We start from the raw sequence: 22,545 nt of genomic DNA, 5'->3' as shown, positions 1-22,545 counted from the left end.
AGTAGAGACAGTATGTTCCTCCATGTACTGTTGTCCTTCCATCATACCTACATAGACCAGCAGTTGCACCTGATATGACCTCCATATATAGTACAGTAGTGACAGTATGTTCCTCCATGTACTGTTATCCTTCCATCATACCTACATAGACCAGCAGTTGCACCTGATATGACCTCCATATATAGTACAGTAGTGACAGTATGTTCCTCCATGTACTGTTGTCCTTCCATCATACCTACATAGACCAGCAGTTGCACCTGATATGACCTCCATATATAGTACAGTAGTGACAGTATGTTCCTCCATGTACTGTTTTCCTTCCATCATACCTACATAGACCAGCAGTTGCACCTGATATGACCTCCATATATAGTACAGTAGTGACAGTATGTTCCTCCATGTACTGTTGTCCTTCCTCTCACATGTTCTGTTCATTTCTACCCAACAGAGATCATGGACACCATGTTACAGTATGACTTTGGCAAGAACTTTGTTTTCAAGAAAGCTCGTGGGCAGGTGATGAAATTGTCACAGGGACTTTATCCAGCACCTCTGAAGATACTGGAAGTAAGAAGTTTGAGAATAGTCCTATGAATGTTGGGTAGTTAGTACAAGCAGCTTTTGGATTTGCAGTTGCCGATATGCTTAGTCGTGACTTTGTTTATGACGTATAAGCCTGATAGGTGTTAATTTCAAACTGGATGTGATCAGTGATTGAAGTTGTGCATTGCATATTGTCATTAGCAGAGAGGCAGGCAGACGTACAGGTGTGAATAAACCTGACATTGCGTTTTCTCTGTGACAGAGTCTGCTGATCACAATCAGCATGTTTTTTTTATGTAACATGTAGATTACTTACTTGTTTGTGTACACAACCAAGATTTGACAATTGCTCATGACCTCATACTCCGGGCAAACATACTGTTTCAAGCTCTGTGAACCTATTCACTAGGGCAAAATTAGTGAATCATTTGAACTCTGGTTTTGCGGGCCTTTTTTTATTGCTATTTTTTTTCAACTTTATGGGTTGAATTGGCATTTTCGATGATTTGTGTTGGTATGTGCATACCAAACACATAAGGTTTCAGAATTTGCAAAGTTGTATTTTACATTGCATGTGACATTTTAGATCTATGGTAAAATTTTCTAATTGTTATCCATTCAGGACATTATTCATAGGGTAAAACCAGTCATTTAAAGCTCTTTCAGATAAGCATAAAATTCTTACTGAAAAGCCGAGATGGAAATTAGGTGAGTTATGTACTAATCAACTTACCAATATCTACCTTTTTGTTGCTAATGCATAAAAGAAGCAATGTCAGCTATGTACATCTACACAGTCAAGACAGTATCGGAATCTAGTGACTAATTTACATCATAGACAGGGCCGTCTAATTTTACTATTACTTTCTTTCTCATAGGGGAGTGATTTCCAAATTTCTTGTAATTTGTTATGCTATCAGAAAGTATCACAATATGGACTTTTGTATTGGAATAGCTTGGTTCACTTTGAACCATACATCATGAAGTGATAGTGTCCTTGTCCACGCCACATTTTCTATATGTGACTTACTTACAATTACCTAGTGTTAAGTATTGTTGGTTTTCATGGCAGACCTTAGTGTGTGTTGAATGTGTAACCTTGTACATAAGTGTACAAATCCAATTCATATATTGTTATCTTGTTCAGATATTAGACAGTATCATAATTGCTCAGAGTTTCGTTAAAGCTCTGCTAAATATATTCTTATTATCATTGCTCTGTGCTCTTTTTGGTGTATAATAAAATAGCAGAGAAATATACTGTTTTTTAATGCAGAAGTATATAGCGGACAAATTAGCAATTTGTACTTCAGTATACATCATCAGATGGGAAATTCTGCTTATCTCTGTAGTGCTATATTCTTGGGAAGATTAAGTGCCAATTCTTTCACTGACTTCTCAGATTTTAAGAAAATGTACGTCTCAAATTAAACTTAGCATACAGGGGGTTAAACTAGAAATAAGCTGGGATTGTAAAGGATTGTAGGTTGTGATAGAGACAACTTAATGCCTTTGTAATTAGTAACTGTAATGTTTTGTGACAACAGGTGGTGAGGACTGGTCTTGATGAAGGGAAGGAAGCTGGATACAAGGCAGAGGCAAAGGTAGTAACACTTCACTTAGTTGTTGCAGCATGACAGCTGTGTCAGGACTTGGGTGAAGTGCTTGTTAGTGTTTTACACAATTCAATCACACTTGCTGTTGTGCTATGCTAGTGGCTTACATGTGTTCCTTACTTGTAGTATAGGAAGTCAGCAGGTTTCTTCTGGTAGGGCAACTGGATGCCTTAGTCTCCTTAGTTGAGCACAATTGTTATCACCATTGTTAGTGCATGTCTTGTTTGGAGACATCAGTTACAGATCAATTATGTGGTCTGTTGTCTGTATGTCTATGGTACTACATGTCTATATTCAAGCTGTCTTATTCCAGGGATTTGCTCAGCTGGGAATGACATCTCAGTCCAAGGGCCTTATAGGACTGTACTATGGGCAGACAGCTTGCAAAAAGAATGCGTTTGGAGAGCCCAAGAAAGAAGTAAAGTAGGTTTGGTTTCCATATTTTCTTCAAATGAAATGTTGTGATATGTCGTGTGCCTTTATCTCCTAGTGAGGCCTGTCAGGATAGTCCGATTGTTGTGTTAGCAGTGTATGTCACTGTGTACAAATGGTTATTTGTTTGTGTGACTTGTTGTCAGGACGCTAGCAGTGCTTGGTGCTGGTCTGATGGGCGCCGGCATTGCTCAGGTGAGCATCGACAAAGGCATGAGCGTTATCCTGAAGGACATGTCCACCCAGGGTCTGGCTCGGGGACAGGACCAGGTACAGAAGGGCTTTGACATGCAGGTCAAAAAGAGGAAAATCACAACGTGAGTTTGTCATGGTCAAGTGTGTTGTAAAGGTTGAAAAGTTTACACTGATTGTAGGCCAGTAATGCATGAATTCTATGGCTACATCAATGACAGATCAGGTACAGGATTTGTTTGGTATTTGTTGATGTGCTTCTATTTGAAAATTCAGAAAACTTAGAATTGATCACTCAGTCATTATAAACCAATGATTGTCAGGCTTAACAAATGTGCAGATAATGATCTAGTTTCTCATGTAGACAAGATAGACATGAGTTCAGTGTGAAAAAGCTACTGGCCTGCGAATCTGTGGCTAGTGAAAATCCAGTAGGGTCAGTAAATCCCCCCAGTCACTGGCCCGACTGGTAAGTAAATTTTCATGGGGTCAGTTTGAAAATATTATCACGATCTCTGGCTTTTTAAGTTATAATACACATTTACAAATCAAGTAAGTAATGTTCATCATATTATCAGTTTACCTTAGTGTTATCTTTTGCCAAATTTTTGCATTCAAATTTCGGAATGGTGAATTTCAGGCAAAGTTATCCTGACTGGCAAGCAAACTTGCAACTGTTTCGCATACTGGACTTGAATGAGTTTGAATGTAAGGGGGTGTATGAAAATTGCTTTTTCTGTGCTGTATTCATCAGTGTGTATGTCTGTGTGTGTATGACTGTGCATGTATGCACATGTACAGGCTATGTGTGTTCATCATTCCAGCGCTGACAGAGATTTAATCATGTCTAATCTGGACTGTACCTTGTCGTATGAGAACTTCAAGAATTGTGACATGGTGATTGAAGCTGTGTTTGAAGACATTGGTATCAAGCACAAGGTTGTCAAAGAAGTGGAGCAGGTGAGTTGTCTGCATGTTAATTTTTTCTTATCTGTTGACATGCCATGTCAGAATACCCATTTACTAACTGTCAATGACCATTGAAATGACTCAACATGAACTCAGTGTCCGAGTCAGAAAGCAGCTTATTTAAGCTTTATGGACTTCATTGAAGAGACTTACACTGCTTGGTTCCAAATTCCTTTCAAGATCAACTCTTGTTTAAATCTCTTGTTCTTGCAGTCTGAGTAAACTTAGTCTCAGTGTATTTTGTTACACTCCACCACTGAGTCTAACGAAACCTTATCGGAGGTATCATCGGGTAACCTTTGAGATTGACCAATCAGAACACACCTTACCAAATCGCGAAAATGGACGTTCGCACATACCTTTTGAACTTTATATCTTGAAAAGGTTCGTACCCGAACGATTCCAAATGCTATATAACATACGCTCGATTCAGGGTGATGCACAAGGCGTATGTACAACCATGACAACGGTGAGCAAAAAGTAGCTGAAAATGGTGTTTTTGGCAATATTCAAGGATGTCATCTTGCGGAAATATTAGCTATTGGTGACCATCTCAAGAGAAACCCCAAAGCGTATATACTGCAGGTCAAATAACTGTTATATGCAGATTTTTGTTTGTGGAGAGATCTGTGTAAGTATCCTGAATATTTTGAAAGTCCCTCCGATCCCTTAATAGTAGCCGTTGTCTGATTGGTTAAATCTATTTAACGGTCTCGCGTTTGATTGGGCGGTCATTGGTCGCTCAAAGATTACCTGACGCAACCTACTAGGTTTTGTTAGACTCAGTGGTGCAGTGTAACGAAATACACTGAGACTAAGTTTACTTAGACTGCTTGTTCTTGCAACCCTTGAGTAGAAAAGAAATGGAACAAAGTTTTCTGCCTCTTCTAACACCTTGAACGAACTCACCCATCCATTTTTATCAGCAGTCACAATAAGTTCACTCAGAGCGTGTGTCTTGCTTCTGCCAAACATGTGGTTCCGTCTGTTGTTTTTCTTGTTGCCTAATTGTGCGGAAGCTGTCTCTTTTGGAGAATTTGTTTGATCTGTTTGGGGGGTTGCTTTTTGAACATTTCAAGTTGTAGTTACTTATTGTGTATTATAGATCTATCCATTCTCCAAACCATGCCAGTAATGATTTCCACTTGAAGCAATTGTTTTGATTATCTCATTCACATGCTGTCTGTCCCATTCAGTTGTAGTAGTTCAACAATTGCCCAAACCCTCCTGCTTTGCTGATCCCATGGTGGTTTGTTAAACCATGGTATGTTGATCAACCAAGGAGGATGCCTGCAATGCTTTTGCAGGATTTACTTCTCCACATAAGACAATCCCTCCACAGTCCAGGAACTCTTCAGGGCTGACATCTGGATGTAGTTTGCCTTCTTCCACCGCTTTATGTAACATTTTATACTATATCTTTCTATAATTGCCTTGTCCTCAAATGGAACGTGTCTTCAGTCTTCAGGCCTGTTCACATTGTCTATTATTCTGCAACCATCTGCTCTGCTGCCAATTCCTCTGATGCTGCCATTAGATTGTTGGCTGATCTTCAATATTCTGCATCCACATTCAGAGTTTTGAATGGTCGCCATTGTGCTTCTCCATTGTGCTTCTTTGCACAATCATCAGTCTACGTGATTAGCCTTGATCTTCAAGGTCTGCATGCGCTGATCTTCCATGTGCATTTATGCTTGATGTAAGTCTCCTTAAAGCTGTATCTCCAGAAAACATATCTCTGGTTTGACACACCTGAAAGCTTTCAGACTGTCCAACTTCACATCATTGCAGGAAGTTGTTAGGCACCATCAAAGAACTGAAAGGTTCTTGGATTCTGGGACCGCCTAGAAATCAGGGCTAACCAGGAAGGTCTAACTCTTAGCCTCATCATCTGTTCTTAGATGACTTCTCATTCTGTGATTCATCTGAGTCAGGACAACCCTGTCCCTGAGACTTACTGTAGGGGTTAATGAAGTGATCCATCAGATGTTTTGTCAGGTGAACTTGTGTTCAGTAGTGGAGACCAGCTTCTGTGTGAATTTTCCATCTCATGGTTGTGGTCTTGTCCTACTGCCGCCATATTGCTGGAATATTGATGAAAGGTGTTGAAACAACAAACCAAACAAACCCACTTTAACCTACTCACCAGGGTTATCTGTGTCCCGCTGTCCATTTGTGGGATAAACGCAGATAGGAAATAACGTGAGATATGGTAAAAACTAAAAATGTGTATCCTATCTTTTCCTAACTGTAGATTCCCTCCTGACCATGCATATTAATTGGATGGTTCAAGCTTAAGATTAAGAGAATGAAGACAGTTAGGAGTCATGTTGTTGAATCAAGCAAATGCAAGCTTGGCATCAACCAAAAGTGACTGCCTTGGGTTACATGTTATGCAAGGCTTGCTACTTCATTTTAGGTCATTTCCACTCCAAGGTTGTAAGAACAAGAGGACATACAGATCATAGTCAAATTTTCAATATCTGAAAATGCTGAGACTTTTGCTTGTGCAATATCATAAGTGACACTGATTAGTTGAATGAAAGGTTGTTCTGATGTAACTCTATATTCGACATACAGCTGTAACTTATTTAGATAATTACGTTACAGTTATATTAACTTAACTTTCTCTTGATTGATGTATATTTCTACAATGGCTTGTTAAACTCTCAAAACTGTAGCCATCTAATTATTACCTACTTAGAAAATACTTGTATTTGATGTAATGTTTACTGTCTAGCGACCAGTTATCGCCATGTACCAGTTATCGCCAACACCTGGCTGTAGCGCTTACACAGACTGCTTGACTTGTTTCAGTAGTATTTCACACATTGACACATCACAAAAGTGATCTTCCACAAGAGTTAAAATCAGGCTTTCTGTGCAAGCTCTACAACCAGGTGTTAGTGATAACGGGTAAGCAGCGATAGCTGGTCGCAAGCCAGTATGTTTTTATATATATTTACAAATATTATATGTGTAATAGTCATTATTGATGATGTCACATCCTTCATTTCATTTTCTATTCTGTGTTGCATGGGAGCAGTGTTAACATATGCAGTAATGCTTGTTCACCAATCCCAATTCATTTTTAAGAATACAAATATGTTTAAATCAACTTCAGTGTATGGATGTAGATACCCATCACTTTTGGACTTGTTGACAACCATGAACTGTGTATAGATGAAGAAAAGGCATGAACTTCTTGTCAATGAAGTTGCATTAACAGTTCTATACAACCATTAAACATCTGAACTGTGGGTATTGAAGTGTGTCATTTGAGTTCTTGCAAAGTCACTGAACAGTCATCACAGTGTTAAAGAGAGTTCATAATTTCAGCACCTGCCTGAACACTGTATCTTTGCATCCAACACTTCGGCACTCCCTATCGCCAGAATTGCAGAGGCCTCCTCCCGACCAGACAGGGTGAGATGACAATGCATACAACATAGAGTGGTGGTAAAGTGGTGTTGACAAATGTCAACAAAAGGTGTAGATGTCTGGGTGTAGATATCAGGGTGTAGATGCCTAGTTGTAGATGCTTGGGTGTAGATCAGTCCCTCCTGGATTCAGCAGTTCTGCGGTTGCAGAAAAAATCGCGGAATTTACCTTTCCATGCAGAAAAACGTCTGGTCCTTGGAAAACGCATTATTGTGTGAAATCCGTGCAGAATTTGACACTTTTCTGTCGCAGCTTTTGCTTTTTTTAAAAAACTGAGTGAAAACTGTCTGACAGCCAAAATGAAATGTAGAGTTAATGTCAAAAGCAGAATCAGTTACATATAAAACGAGCTGACATATTTACTGTGACAACATTTTCAAAATAATCATGATTAAAGATACTATATTATTTCAGATTTTGTTTAAATATAAAATTGTTTTTTGCATGAAACCAGAAGTTGTTTGTCTGCGTTAGGAATGAGAGGAGAGAAATAACTTTCAGCGAGTGTTTAATTCTCAAAACACAGAAAGAGCTGTGGGTGCTTTGTCATCAAACTTACTCAAGATGTGATGTGTTCTGTCAACTTAACTTCATGTCTGTGTTTGAGAATTAAACTATGAAGGTCTCTATTATGTTTTTGTTGTTTTTTCTAAATGATTTAATCACAGAATGTTGTGCAGAATATTGAAAAATAGGGTGCATAATTTGCTTAAATAAGTGGCGTTTTTCTTAAAGATTTGCCAGGAGGGACTGGTAGATATATAGGGTTTAGCTGTTGGGGTGTAGATGTCAAGGCATAGATGTAATGTTGTACAGAGTTCGAAATCTATGGAAGTCCACTAGCCTGAGGCTAATAAGTCTCCCAGAGGACTACCAAAACATCTGACAGTACAAGTCCCTGGGGTTAGTACAATTTTAAGCCTTCAGTCTTAGTCCCATAACATTTTCAAAAGTAACCACGAAATCTTGATAATGTTTTTGTGGAGTGTATGTGTTTACACTTCTGTTTTTAACACAATAAGCTACCAAAGGTACATGTATTGAATTGCACGATTGGCTGCTGTTTTAAGCTTTGGCCAATCAGAGACAGGTTTTTCCATTGCAAACACACACCCCACCAACCCTACCCTAAAATGTTATTGAAAATCATGATTCTCAGCCGCATCAGAGTTGTCAAAGAGCAAAGTAACAATGTTTCAAGGAAATAGTTATACAAATTGTATAAACTGAAGAATAAAATCAACAACAGTACTCATTAAAGTTGTTCGACGTACATTATAAGTTACTATTTCCATGTTTATTGTGCGATTGTGTAATATAATTCAAGTGATATCTCGGCTTTTGTCATCTTGAACTTGATGCTTGGACACAATATTTAATGCTAAAAGATTTACATAAAACTTTCTTGTCACATGTCATAATCAAGCACGATACATGCACAAAGTTCCGTAACATACGTATAGGTGGTAATTTCAGAAACTTTTGTCAGACTGTACAGGTTTTTGTTTAGAAGGACAGTATCCATGTCTGTAATATGAAGTGCTGCCTTAGGTCACGTGCCTGATTTTGACCAATCACGACCCTTACAGCATATTGTGACAAATAGGCATCTTTAGAAACCAGTCTTTGTCCATTGAAATCACTCCTTACAAGTGGGTAAATGCTCTTGGCATAAACACCGACGTTGTTGGTGTTCTGAGCTTTCGAACAATACCCACCATCAAATGCATCGTCTCACGTTAATCATACAAAGTTTTGAAAACAGAGGTATTTCACGCTTTTGGCTCACATTACCAAGCAGAAAGCCAATGATATCGGCAAATAGAGACAATTCATAGTTTTTCAGAAATCTTTATAGAACAATTTTCCGATTACATGACAATGAAAATAAAAAAAGAAAAAGTTCAGAGATATTTTTGACATGTAATAAACATAGGCTCCATCTATGACCTCAGAGTGTCTGGGAATTCAACGTCATGGCAGTAAAAGCCTCTGGTTGACTGGTGGTGAAAGTGTTGACAAAGAGGTAATGAAAAAAAAAAACAAAAAGAAAGAACGATAGTTGAAGTTGTACCCATGGCTTGCATATGAAGATTGGTGGGGCCTGACATGTGCATTGTGTATGAGTGTTGGGAGACGTAACATGGTCTCTTCACAGAACAGTAATGGATGTTCATATATCTGTCTACAAGTCATAAATCAGTGCAGCTCTGAGTTTGATAAGGACCATCAGTTACCTTGTTTAATGTTGCACACTCATATCCATCTATCATGACTGAATTAAACTATGACAAAACATATTGTGTGTTTGTTTGTTATGATACGACATCTGCCAACACTGCTTGACCAAGCCGAATTTATTTTTGGGTTTGTTACTGATTGAAATTTGAGGACTACCAAAATTGTGCTAGGACTAGTAGTTTTTTGATTTTCACTAGTCCTCATGGCTAGCAGACTTTTCAAATAGATTTCTATCCCTGGGTGTAGATGACTGGGTATAAATGTCAGGATGTAGATGTATTGGTGTAGATGTCAGGGTGTAGATGTATTGGTGTAGATGTATTGGTGTAGATGTCAGGGTGTAGATGACTGGGTGTAGATGACTGGGTGTAGATATCAAGGGATTTCTGTCTGTAGATGTCAGGGTGTACATGTCAGGGTGTAGATATCAAGGGATTTCTGTCTGTAGATGTTTGGGTGTACATGTCAGGGTGTAGATATCAAGGGGTTTCTGTCTGTAGATGTCTGGGTGTACATGTCAGGGTGTAGATATCAAGGGATTTCTGTCTGTAGATGTCTGGGTGTACATGTCAGGGTGTAGATATCAAGGGATTTCTGTCTGTAGATGTCTGGGTGTACATGTCAGGGTGTAGATATCAAGGGATTTCTGTCTGTAGATGTCTGGGTGTACATGTCAGGGTGTAGATATCAAGGGATTTCTGTCTGTAGATGTTTGGGCGTACATGCCAGGGTGTAGATATGAAGGAATTGATGTTTGTAGATATCAAGGTGTAGATGTTAGGGTGTAGATGACTGGGTGGAGATATCAAGGCATAGATGCCTGGGTGTACATGTCAGGGTGTAGATATCAAGGGATGGACGGATGTCTGTATGTAGATGTAGGGTGTAGATATCAAGGGATGGACGGATGTCTGTATGTAGATGTAGGGTGTAGATATCAAGGGATGGATGGATGTCTGTATGTAGATGTAGGGTGTAGATATCAATGTATGGATGGATGTCTGTATGTAGATGTAGGGTGTAGATATCAAGGCATGGATGAATGTCTGTATGTAGATGTAGGGTGTAGATATCAAGGGATGGATGGATGTCTGTATGTAGATGTCAAGGTGTACATGTCAGGGTGTAGAAGCCAAGGTGTAGTTGTAAGTGTATAGTCAGTTTTGGATTTCTGTACACAAGTAAAAGGCCATAGTTTCATTTGCTTAGTAAATTATTTTTCGTGTATATTTTGTTTACAGTTCATTGGAATGCACTATTTCTCACCAGTTGACAAGATGCAGTTGCTTGAGATTATCACCACAGACAAGACTTCAAAGGATACCACAGGTATGAAGATAATTCATGTGTGTGTCTTTGTTATTGACTATGTTCACTTTGGCCAGGTGAGTTGAGGCTTAAACTCTCTGTGGACTTATCGTCAAAGAAGTCACACAAACAGTTCTATACAAGTATAACTTTTTCTAAACTGTGGGTATTGAGGTCATTTGAGTTCTTGCAAAATCATTGAACAATCATCACAAACATTAGGTATACATATATAAAAATGTAATTGCTGGTGTTAGTGGCCTTAATTTTGCTGAGAAGGCTTTGAAAAAGTTATGTACGTATCCTGAAGTACTAGAATCTGTAGTTGGCTAAGAAAGGGTAATCCCAAATATAATGTTATGAATGCATATCATTACCATACACAGACTGTAGAAAACAAAACCGTTATTGGAAGTAGTTGTTCGCATTAACTTTATGCTGTCCCATTCTATTACCCTGTATCTGCTTATCAGGAATGTTTAATTGTTATATACTTTAGGGAGACATTAATACACTGACTTGCTTTGTCAGCATATTGAATGTGACAAAATCCTGTGCAGTTTATGCAATGTTGTGTTTCAGCCTCAGCTGTGAAGGTTGGGCTGAGACAGGGAAAGGTTGTCATCACAGTCAAGGATGGGCCTGGCTTTTACACAACCAGAATACTGGCTCCCATGTTGGCAGAGGCAATCAGGCTGCTGCAGGTACATTATTTCCATATTCCATATATATGCCATATTCAAGGTGATATAAATCATGAGCAGACAGTATATCATTCAAACCTTAGTGTTGAACCTTCATTATTACCCACGTACTTCGTAAAGGTGTTTCATAACAAAGTGTTTTGACACATGTGTCATAAGACCTTCGAGTGATTTGATTGGCTAATATGTGAACTTTGACATTACTGGTACTACTTTCATCACTCATTCCATTCATGATTTTCATTCAAGTTTTCACACCTGAGAGCATGTAAAACGAAAACACTTTTATGGAATTAGATAAAATTTATTTCATTCAATGTGGTAACTAGCATCATTTTCAATTCTATGATAACTCAAGTTTCTGTAGTAAAAGCGAAAATAAAACAATCTATAAAAATACTTAAACAAATACATCTAGTAGGCCTCTCATGAGTGTAAACAAATATGCTGTCGCCTGTAAAAGTTATTGACTTCGTCAAAATAGACGGACAACTGTTTGGAAGAGTTGTGAATGTTATCAAGAGTTTGAATACCTTCTGCGTGTATGTTGTCAGGACTGCACAGTAACACACAACATCAAAAGACGAGCGGCGCTCTTGTGTCTCTATCACTGCCACTGTCAGCCACATCCACTCGCGTCCTCCCACACAAACATATAGTCACTGCCATGCCTCTCGTGGTTTCTTATGTAGGGGTTAAGAGCACTTCCCAGAATCTGAACACAATAGGCTTGAAATCGTCTTAGTTGGAGGTTGTAGACTGTGTTCTCAGACCCTATTTTCGGTGGAGTCTTCAACATAACCATCGAATGTCGACAAGTGGGAATTCCAAGCCTAGATGAGAAAGCGTCACTGGCATCCTGCGCAAAGCGTCGCCAAATTATTTACAGTAACTTGTCCTCCGATGAAGAACATTAAGCTCAACTATTTGAGACATACAGTTCCCTGTTATTCACATTCATCTTTGCTGTTTAGTTTTCCACTCCTAATTAAATGCTCCCTAGAATCTTCTTCTTAGGGAACACTTCTCAACATGACGACTAGCCCGACAGTGATGGCCGACTAACATTCAGGCAAGATTTAGGTCACGTAGTCAAGTTCAAAATATTTACACTTCACAAGTGTTTTGATGAATTACATTATTGCTTTTGAAAACAAATCCTCAACTGAAAAGAATTAAATTTTCATTACGACTTGATTCTATCTTAATTTGTTTATTTTCTTGTGATTTGGTGCCGTATAGGAAATACATTGCCTCTACGCAGCGTACGTTTTCCTGGAGTGAAGCGGTTGACATTCCAATCACCAATATGATGTATTATTCCGCATTACATGGTTCTATATAGGAAAGCAAAATATTGCTTTATTTTAACGATATTTTCACCATAGGTAATAAACAGGATACAAAACTTGTTCCCCTTTCACATCAAGTTTAGGTCCCAAGAGAAATAATTTTGGGTTGTCACAAGCTTTAGCTTTAGCTCGTGACAAGCCAAAATTATTTGAGGAGGGACATAAACTTGATATGAAAGGGGAAGCTTGTTTAATATCCTATAATTATCAGATGGTACAAAAGCTTGCTGCTCACCATTTTTGTCCATATCAGGGGCTCCTTTCATGAAGCAGCCTTTGCTAAGGTTTACCATAACTCCCATTCTTTAACATTACACCACGATTACATTAGTGACTTACGCTCACCTTTGTGCTCAGTGAAAGGAGGCCCCTATTTCTAAAACTAACAGGTACTCTTTCATTGACTTTGCACACACAAAGACCAGTTTTTTAAGTCAGTTGTGTTACACCTCTATTTTTTTTTAAGTCAAAATTTTTGGTCACTGAAACGAGGTGGTGAGATAGCCCAGTGGTAACTGCTGTAGTGTTTGAATTTGTAGTTGTTGTTTTGTTTTTTTTTTCAGGAAGGTGTTAGTCCAACAGACCTTGACAGACTCACTAAGAAATTTGGCTTCCCAGTGGGAGCTGCAACACTTGCAGATGAAGTGGGCGTTGATGTGGCTGCACATGTAGCAGAAGATCTAGGAAAGGCTTTTGGGGAGAGGTTTGGAGGCGGAAGCCCTGAAGTGTTGAAGGACATGGTTGCCAGTGGTTTCCTAGGTACATGAACTATCAAAATACATGGTTGCTTTTGAAGGGGCATAACTGATAGTGATTTACTAGGTATAAATGCTACTGCAAGCCTACTTAAAGATGCTTCATACACCTTGGTCTATTGGTGTAAAGTATTAACACAGTTGAAGATTTTATTTGAGTTTTCATGTTCAATGATGTCAGGTTAATGAACCTTGTTGCTTGTTTCTCAGGCCGCAAGAGCGGAAAAGGCTGCTATGTGTATGAGAAGGGATCCAAGGATAGACCAGAAAATGAAGAAGCAAAGAAGATTGTTCAGAAGTACCATCTTGAACCTAAACTAGTGTATGTGAACATTGCTGTCTCTGCCTATGGTATTCAGGGCTTCACATTACTCAGTTGCCATGACAACCTGGTTGTAGTCTTTTAGGCCCAGTGTGTAGGGCATTGCATGAAATCATGTCAGATATGAATGTTTCCTTGTATATCCAATTATGCAGAATGCCTTGCTTCCTGTACACTTTGCTCTATGTATAGTTTCTTTGTGCAGGAACACGGATGAAGATGTGCAGTACCGACTTGTGTCCAGATTTGTCAATGAGGCAGTAATGTGTCTCCAAGAAGGAATCCTCAGAAATCCTGTAAGTATGTTTATTGTCAGGTGGTGACATTCGTCAAAGATTTGTAAATAACTGATTTAGTTAAATTTCTACAGCACCAGTTTGACAAATTTGTATAGCTTCAGTTTCCTTATTCTTAGTTGTTGAGTTGATTTCGTGTGCAGGAGTGGAAGAAAAGTGAATAGTTTTTTTGTCCCCTGCTGCAGTGCAGAATCGGGAATTGTATTCAGCAGCATATGTCCATACGTACGTACGTCCCGTTTCTTGTTTACGCAATATTTCATGAACTGTTGTACCCAATGTTTCCAAATTTGGTGACAGAACACATTGGGGGATTGTGCAGACACCAGTCAACTTTGTAGACTTTGACTTTATCTTAAAGGTCACCATGACTCTTTGACCACTTTTCAAATTTTTGTTAATGCGATATCTCCTGAACTGTTTTACCCAATGTCTTCAAATTTGGTGACAGCCTACATTGGGTGGATTACACAGACATCAGTTTATTTGGATGACCTTGACCTTATTTTCAATGTGACTACTACTGTTTGACCTCTTTTCGAGGTTATTTAAGCACTATATCTCATAAAATATCGCACCCAGTGTCATCGATTTTGTCAAGAGCCTAGATTGGGCGATTATGCAGACACCAGTCATTTCAGGCATCTTGTGTGTGACTAAAAAGTAAACTGTAGTGAATGTGTTATAAATATTTCATTCTACCTTATTGGCGATTGACATTGCCATGTTATTGGCAAACACTTGTTTATTTCATCCTAAGTTTCTTGTTCAGGAAAGGTAAGAACTTTTGTCCACCAAGTTTGAAAATCCTTATCATAAGGTGAATAACAACAGACAGCTTTCAGCGATTGTTTTGACATTGGCTTCTCGGTTGTGTGATACTTGCCGAGTGATTATATTGACTGTTGTTATATTGACTGTTGTTACATTGACTGTTGTTATATTGACTGTTGTTATATTGACAGGATTAGTATCCCATTACCTGGTATTGTGAATCATGTCATGTTATTCCAGCTGGAAGGGGACATTGGTGCTGTGTTTGGTCTTGGATTCCCTCCATTCCTTGGTGGTGAGTGTTTGGTCTGCCTCTGTTATCTGGTACAGTCACTGTGTCCATCCACCCGTACATGCATCCATTCACCCTAACATTTGCCCCTACATAATATACGCTTGCATCCATCCATCTGAATAAGTCTGTGTTGGTTGAAATACCTGATTTGTGTTTGTAATGAAATGATTCAAGACTGTTTCACCCATATGCTTCCTCATATTGCTCTTTAGCTGTGTATGATATGTGTAATATATAGAATGAGGAGTTGTTGCTGTGTTGATCACTGTTTCATGTTGTAGGCCCGTTCCGCTACATGGACCTGCATGGAGCCAAGCCCCTGGTGGATCGCATGCTCAAGTACAGAGACTTGTATGGAATCCAGTTCCAGCCATGTCAGTTGCTCCTAGACCATGCCAACGATCCATCTAAGAAGTTCCACTCTTGAGCCTGAACAAAATGGACGTTAGGATTATGACTGTGATGTTATCCATGACGTGCAGCAGTTGCCTCCCTTGTTGAGGAGTGTCAGATTTTCATCATGTGCTTATCAAGTTGAATGAGTGGTGTACACATTTCATGCAAAGTGCTACATCTATTGTAAATAATATTGTATGAATGAATATCAGAGTTTTCCAATAAAACTTGCATATGTAACAGTAGATCTCTTTAGGTGTTTTTTTTTTTTTCCACACATAACAAACTTTGTTGCCAAGGTTTGAATACACACCGTTGCTTCAAGTGGTCAAGTATTTTGAATTATCCTCTCTCAGTAAAGTGAAAATGTTGGGACTTTGGCGGTTCAGTCTCGTGGGTGCTGAACCCAAGATCTCAATGGTAGTCATTAAAGCACCTGCACACAAAGTCAGCAACAGATACCGGATGGGACATGACTGAAAGTACTAGAATTTGTGTGATAAAGTGTAGTAAGTATGAACTTTGATTTGTGTAGTTTTTAAATTTATCCTTATCCTGACTCTTGCTTAATTTACTTGTCTCCCTCTTCTATTAAGAAAAGTAGTACCGTCCCTTCCACAGTGTTTTGGTGCTAACAATGGTCACATGACCAGCTGTATTTGTGACTCTCTCCTTTGCCTAACAGGAATGTTGTGTGGGCGACATGGGGCCCCTTTACAACACCTTTCTCTTACTTTTTTTGGACAATTATCTAAATTTTGCTGTATATTGTTTACTGTGTGTATAATTAATCGCATGATGTAAACAATTTGTATTTAATGTACATATTTTATTCATGTTTCAACTTGTCATCATTGTTCATACTTTGTTTTCATTTTGATGAAATCTTGATATCCCCCCGGCATGTAATGCGGGGGATATAGTCGACTCCTCGTCTGTCCGTCCGCCTGTCTGTAATCATTTTGTTTACGGAGCATAGCTCAGAAACCATTCAATAGTTTTGGACCAAACTTGATAGATATAGTAATCTCAGCCTATGGTTGTGCCTTTTGCTATTTACAGATTTTGGGCATTTACATTTTTTTTGTTTTTCCATGGAACATTTTGGTGTTAGTCTTATGGTAGGGTGGGCTTTGTTTCCGGAGCAGATCTCAAAAAGTGTTCAATATTTTTCTGCAAAACTTGGTAGTTATATCAACCAGAACCTATAGTGGTGCCTTTTGCTATGTATAGGATCTTGTGATTTATCATTTTCTTGGTTTCCATGAAAATGTTTTGGACCTAGTCTGAAAAGTGAGAGGTGTGTTTTGTTTCCGGAGCAGAACTCAAAAGCCGTTCAAGATTTTTCTGCAAAACTTGGTAGACATATCAACCAGAACCTATAGTGGTGCCTTTTGCTATGGATAGGATCTTTTGATTTATCATTTTCTTGGTTTCCATGAAAACGTTTTGGACCTAGTCTCAAAATGGAGGGGTGGGCTTCCTTCCCAAAGCACCACTCGAAAAACATTTCATATCTTTCAACAGATCTTGGCAGATATATGAGACAGATCTTGAAATTGTGACTTATGGTTACAGATATATGGCATTTATAATTTTCATGAATTCCATGGAAACAATTCAAACTTTGTCTAAAAAGACAATGAGTAACTCTGAGAGTATTTGTCCTTTCAAACATGTGGGGGCCGGGGGGATATGTCATCTTCTGATGACTCTTGTTTGAGTATTGTTATCAGTAAGTGCTTATGGTGAAAACCATGACTTGTGGTAGGAAATGCAGGACAGTGGGGTACGGCTGTTATCGTATGAGGAGTATCAGAAATGGTTTCGTGTCATTAACCCTGTACATATTTGGATAAATTGTGGTACATTGGTTGTAACTTGGCAGATGAACATATCTAGCAATAATTTACGATATATATAACTAGCAAGACATTAGTTGAATTACCACACATGGACATCAGACTACACTGACACTCAGGATCTGCTCTTACACAATCTCTTCTTGTCGCGAAGTTAGACTATTCCAACAGTCTATTGATGGGTGCCACTAAATCTCAACTACAGAGTTTGCAGCGGGTTCACAACTAGGCTGCACGGATTGTCACATGTACAAGGAAGCAAGAGCAAATCAGGCCTGTTCTTCAATCATTCCATTGGCTACCAGTTGAACAACAACTTCTCTTCAAAGTCTTATGAATTGTGTTGCGTTGTCTCTCTGGCTCTGCTCTGGTCTACCTCTCCAGTATCCTCACTCCATATTTGCCTTCTCGATCACTGTGGTCTCAGAGTAAAAATCTCAAAGTCACCAAAGTACGATCAACCTTGTATGGACAGTGAACCTTCTACTCTGCTGTTGTAGAATGGAACAAGCATCCTCAACATCTTCGCCTCTGTACTGATTTCTCCATGTTCAGGAGCCAACTCAAGACATCACAGTACCTCTACAAATTAGCTTTGCATCAGTGATCCCCAACAATCTCTCTTCTTTACTTGTATATAGGGACTCCGGAACTTTTCATTTTGTGTACTTTGAGCATGTCACGGACATGGATATGTGCGCTATATAAATAGCCAATGTGACCAATGCAACATATGTCGTCGTGTAATCAATGTGACCATTATTGGTGCCAAATATGGAGGAAACGGAGGGTACTCGGAGATGACTGATATTTTACATCCTCTTTTGAAGAAGGGAATTTCAAGGGATTTCAAGTGTTCCACTTGCGTTTGAATAGAAGAGACCAACAAGACTGAATTTTCAGTCAGATTATTGAACGTTGTTGGCATCGGAGCGGGGAGCGATATGCCAGAGCAGCAATTCTTGACCATGATCGATATGGAGGTGTTAGTGTCATGGTGTGGGATTACACATGACAGACGATCACATTTGGTCATCATTAACGGAGTGCGGCGTAAAACTAAACTCACTCACTCATCATTAACGGAGCCATGACTGGTCAGCGATACGTTGACCAAATATTGCGTCCTGTTGTGGCTCCATTTGCTAGAGTTATCGGCTGAAATTTTGTATTCCAAGATGATAATGCCAGACCACATCGGGCCCGAATTGTCTCCGCTTATCTCTGACAAGAAGGTATCCAGACATTGGACTGGCCCTTTAAGTCCCCAGACCTGTCCCCAATTGAACATCTCTGGGACGTTCTTGGTTGACGGGTGTACGCCAGGGACCCACGACCCGCCAACCTGGCCCAGCTTGGTGCAGCTCTCTAAGAGGAATGGCGGGCAATACCACGGGCAACCATCCGGAAATTGTTTAACAGCATGCCATCAAGGTGCCGTGAATGTGTTGCCCAACATGGTGGACACACCAGATATTGAACTTGACGCCTAAAATTGATTTAGTGGATATTTAAAGCAGTTTCAAATTCGCTATTATTTCATTAGTTCCCTTATTTCTTGTCGGTGTATACATGTATGTCTTTCATTTGAACTGACCACATTCACAATGCTGAGACCAAAGAAATACATCTACCCTTTGATATTGTTCTGAAGGTTCTTGGTTCAAAGTTTAAAGAAAGCGTTGTACCTTATTACTTTAGGAGGTACCTTTAAAGGGCCAAACATGGTTATCACCTCTTACAAGAGTGAGCAAAGTTTTACACCTGTGTCCACTTTTAAACAATGTTCCCGAGATTTTGGAGACACCAGAAACACAGATTGTGTTGAATGGGTTCAGTACTACCAGGCAGCGACTACACAGTATGGAAAGCAGATGACTAATCTAACGGATCCTCTTCTTGTGAAAGCAAGGTACAAGGGGGAATCAAACCCGGGTCTTGTGCGTGACGAGCAAATGCTTTAACCACTATACTACTCACTCATGTATTCATAAACTGAAGACAATGTAATGTATTTAATTTCAAAAAGCCTCGATAATAGTGGATAGAATTATTTTATTCTCTTGAATTTACCATTATGGTTTGTCCTCTTTACTTCGGATTGATGAAGAGTTGACTTTAGAAATCTGAAATAACACAAATGTAGACATGGAGCCCATTTGAAACCTGATCAGGTCACTTCCAGTGTGTCGGTCGAGAAAATGTCATTTTAAATCTTAAACAACACAGAACCTATTTAACCAAAGCAGTGAAGGACATAAGGACTTCAAATTGTGGTAGCCACCAAGACCTCTCCCACATTCCAACCCGTTAAGGTCCTGGGGTAGAATAGGCCTTCAGCAACCCATGCTGCCATATAAGGCGACTATACTTGTAGTAAGAGGCGACTAACAGGATCGGGTGCTCAGGCTCACTTACTTGGTTGACATGTCATTAGTTCCTAATTGCGCAGATCAATGCTCATGTTGTTGGTCACTGGATTGTCTGGTCCAGATACGATTATTTACAGACCGCTGCCATATAGCTGGAATATTACTTAGTAAACTAACTCACTCACTAACTCAGCTTAGGTTTATCAGTGGATCCAGTCAGTCAATCACCTGATTTATCCCTGACAAAGAAGTCAATGTTGGCATTATCCTAGTTTACATTTTCGTCCAGACTTAACCATCTGAACATGTCGGCTTCCAGATAGTCAGTCATAGGCTATTCATTTTCTGTGTTTGCACAATACACTAAGGTACTGGTAAAATACTACCGTCAATGCATGTCTTGTCATCTGTCGACAGCTTGTAAAGCCCACCATCTGGGCATTTGCACTGGAAGCTTGTATACCGTGACAAATGAGGTGAAGGCAGACATATGTGTGAGCATCCACCGTTGTTGTCACCACATGCATTCGATGCTGAAATCAAGGTTTCTCTGTAAAATCAGTCAGTTGGCTTCAATCTACATATACTCATGGAAAAATTTAAGGGAACGCATGTTTCTGAGGGAAATTCAAACTTTCTGTTTACTAACTTCAGCGCTGTGTATTATCGTTTTCATGAAGAGCAATTCACTCAAACTCACCATAATGCTTTCCATGCACGCACACTACATGCTCCTGAAGTTACATGCACTGAGATTTACATGTGACATGTATGTGCACTGTCAAACACAACGGTTAAAAATATTGTTATTGTTAACATGGCGAGACAGTACTTAACTTTGGCACAGAAATGGGAGGCAATTGGTATGGTTAATGGTGGCAGGTCATTACGACAGGTTGCAACAACTTTTCACAAGTCCGTTAGCGTGATATCCAGGCTTTGGAATCTCTATAGAGCGACTGGTGACGTCAAAATGAGGCGTGGTCTGGGACGGAAAAAGAAAATCACCCCACGGAATGACCGGACCCTACGCCTTATTGCTCTGCGAGACAAGTTCAAATCCTCCTCCAAAATCAATACGAAATTCGGGCGAAGAACAAACGTCAGAATTTGTTCACGCTCAGTGCATAATCGTCTTAAATCGGCTGGTCTAAAAAGACGCCATCCATTGGTTGGAATCAACATGACTGAGCAACACAAGGCTGCAGTGGGCACGGGATCATGGAGGAAGAACCGTACGTCAATGGAGAAACACCATGTTTAATGCTGAGAGCAGGTACACACTTGACCATAATGACACGGTCGAATTTGAGTTTGGAGGCGCCTTGGGGAACGTCAAAGCGGGTTTACCTTGAACCACAAAACAGATCTTGTGCATGTTGATGGCAGGATAACAGGTGTATGAAATCCTGACAAGATCTTGAACCCGATTGTGATCCCCTTTGCGTGTACAGGTCGAATGTTCGACTTCCAGCATGACAGTGCCCGCCCTCACATCGCTCATGTTTGTCGGGACAGACTGAGGGCTGCAGGTGTCCGGGGGTTGCAATGACCGGCTGAAAGTCCTGACCTTAACCCCATCGAACATCTTTGGGATGTTCTTGGCCGCAATGTTCGGGACAGACCTGTCCAACCCAACAAATTGGATGAACTTTTCGTGGCTCTCCAGGAAGAATGGCGTAGAATTCCAATTGGTACCATCCGTACACTCATACGCAGCATGCCAAGCAGTTCTCCAAAGACATGGGGGACACACCCGATGCTGATTTTCATCACTTGACATAAGCCTTTTCATCTGTATGAACTTTTCTCTTACTGTTTCAAAGATTAAAAGTCACAGCTATTTCATGTGTTCCCTTAAATTTTTCCATGAGTATACATGTGTATGTTACTTAACTTTAGACAAAACTTACTTGTAGTTAAGCAATCTGAGCTTCATACTGAGCAATTCATAGTTAAAAGTAATGTTTTGGATATACACTGGTAGGGTGATGAAAAGTATTACCTGGTGGTTGAAGCTCTGGGTGGAACACTTTGACATCAAAGGGTCTTCCCCTACCACCAATATTGATGGCTTGAAAGTCCTTTCCTGTCCTCTTGTTGACCTGTCTGAGTGTTTTTGATCTCCAGTCGCTCCAGTAAAGAAAGTCCTGCAGCAACAGGCTTTGGGTTAGTCTCAATTTTCACTGATCCTTACTTCGTGCTGTATTTGCACTTGCACCAGATGTTGGCAGAGAGATTGAGTAAGTATTGCAGCCTGTTTGCCACAGGTCCTCCTGCTTTAGGGAGTATGGTAGATTTGGCTGTTTCCTCTCATTACATGAAATACTACATTACCAGAAGACCAACACTGTGTGTGATAATCATAATGAAGTCCCCAGGCCATTATGAGTGACAATCATTATACCCACCCTTGGCTATTATTGCAATTTAGGTCACTGTTAACTTCTATAGCAGTAAACACTTCTTTCATGTTACTTTCAACTTGTTATTGCCATAGTGACACCTTTGTTTTGAATGTCACATGTCATCACTGCATATGTAATGTAAGCTGTCAGTAAATGCCACATGTCATCATTGTATACCTCATGTAAACTGTCGGTAGATGCCAATGTCACATGTCATAATTACATACATCTAAGCTGTCGGTAGATGCCAATGTCACATGTCATAAT

General features: G+C 39.6%; 2 protein-coding genes across 2 annotated transcripts in view; one reads left to right on the top strand and one right to left on the bottom strand.

Annotated features, from left to right (window-relative positions):
* Positions 1 to 15,881, top strand: part of LOC137291767 (trifunctional enzyme subunit alpha, mitochondrial-like) — a 74,415-nt gene extending 58,534 nt beyond the window's left edge. The window contains exons 10-22 of the mRNA XM_067823284.1: positions 449 to 567; positions 2,091 to 2,147; positions 2,473 to 2,582; positions 2,738 to 2,908; positions 3,608 to 3,743; positions 7,092 to 7,178; positions 10,676 to 10,763; positions 11,325 to 11,446; positions 13,362 to 13,557; positions 13,764 to 13,875; positions 14,081 to 14,171; positions 15,186 to 15,240; positions 15,522 to 15,881. Coding sequence (XP_067679385.1) covers positions 449 to 567; positions 2,091 to 2,147; positions 2,473 to 2,582; positions 2,738 to 2,908; positions 3,608 to 3,743; positions 7,092 to 7,178; positions 10,676 to 10,763; positions 11,325 to 11,446; positions 13,362 to 13,557; positions 13,764 to 13,875; positions 14,081 to 14,171; positions 15,186 to 15,240; positions 15,522 to 15,667 — 1,490 coding nt within the window. The 3' untranslated portion in view covers positions 15,668 to 15,881. The remainder of the gene's footprint in view (positions 1 to 448; positions 568 to 2,090; positions 2,148 to 2,472; positions 2,583 to 2,737; positions 2,909 to 3,607; positions 3,744 to 7,091; positions 7,179 to 10,675; positions 10,764 to 11,324; positions 11,447 to 13,361; positions 13,558 to 13,763; positions 13,876 to 14,080; positions 14,172 to 15,185; positions 15,241 to 15,521) is intronic.
* A 3,652-nt stretch (positions 15,882 to 19,533) lies between these two features.
* Positions 19,534 to 22,545, bottom strand: part of LOC137291764 (low-density lipoprotein receptor-like) — a 70,651-nt gene continuing 67,639 nt past the window's right edge. Inside the window, exons 21-23 of the mRNA XM_067823281.1 lie at positions 21,876 to 22,020; positions 20,257 to 20,403; positions 19,534 to 19,624 (exon numbers count right to left, since the gene is read on the bottom strand). Coding sequence (XP_067679382.1) covers positions 19,617 to 19,624; positions 20,257 to 20,403; positions 21,876 to 22,020 — 300 coding nt within the window. The 3' untranslated portion in view covers positions 19,534 to 19,616. The remainder of the gene's footprint in view (positions 19,625 to 20,256; positions 20,404 to 21,875; positions 22,021 to 22,545) is intronic.

The sequence above is a fragment of the Haliotis asinina genome, chromosome 7 (genome assembly GCF_037392515.1).
Source record: "Haliotis asinina isolate JCU_RB_2024 chromosome 7, JCU_Hal_asi_v2, whole genome shotgun sequence".
Lineage (NCBI taxonomy): Eukaryota > Metazoa > Mollusca > Gastropoda > Lepetellida > Haliotidae > Haliotis > Haliotis asinina.
Note: the sequence above shows the minus strand (reverse complement) of the source record. Positions and strands in the feature narration are given on the sequence as shown.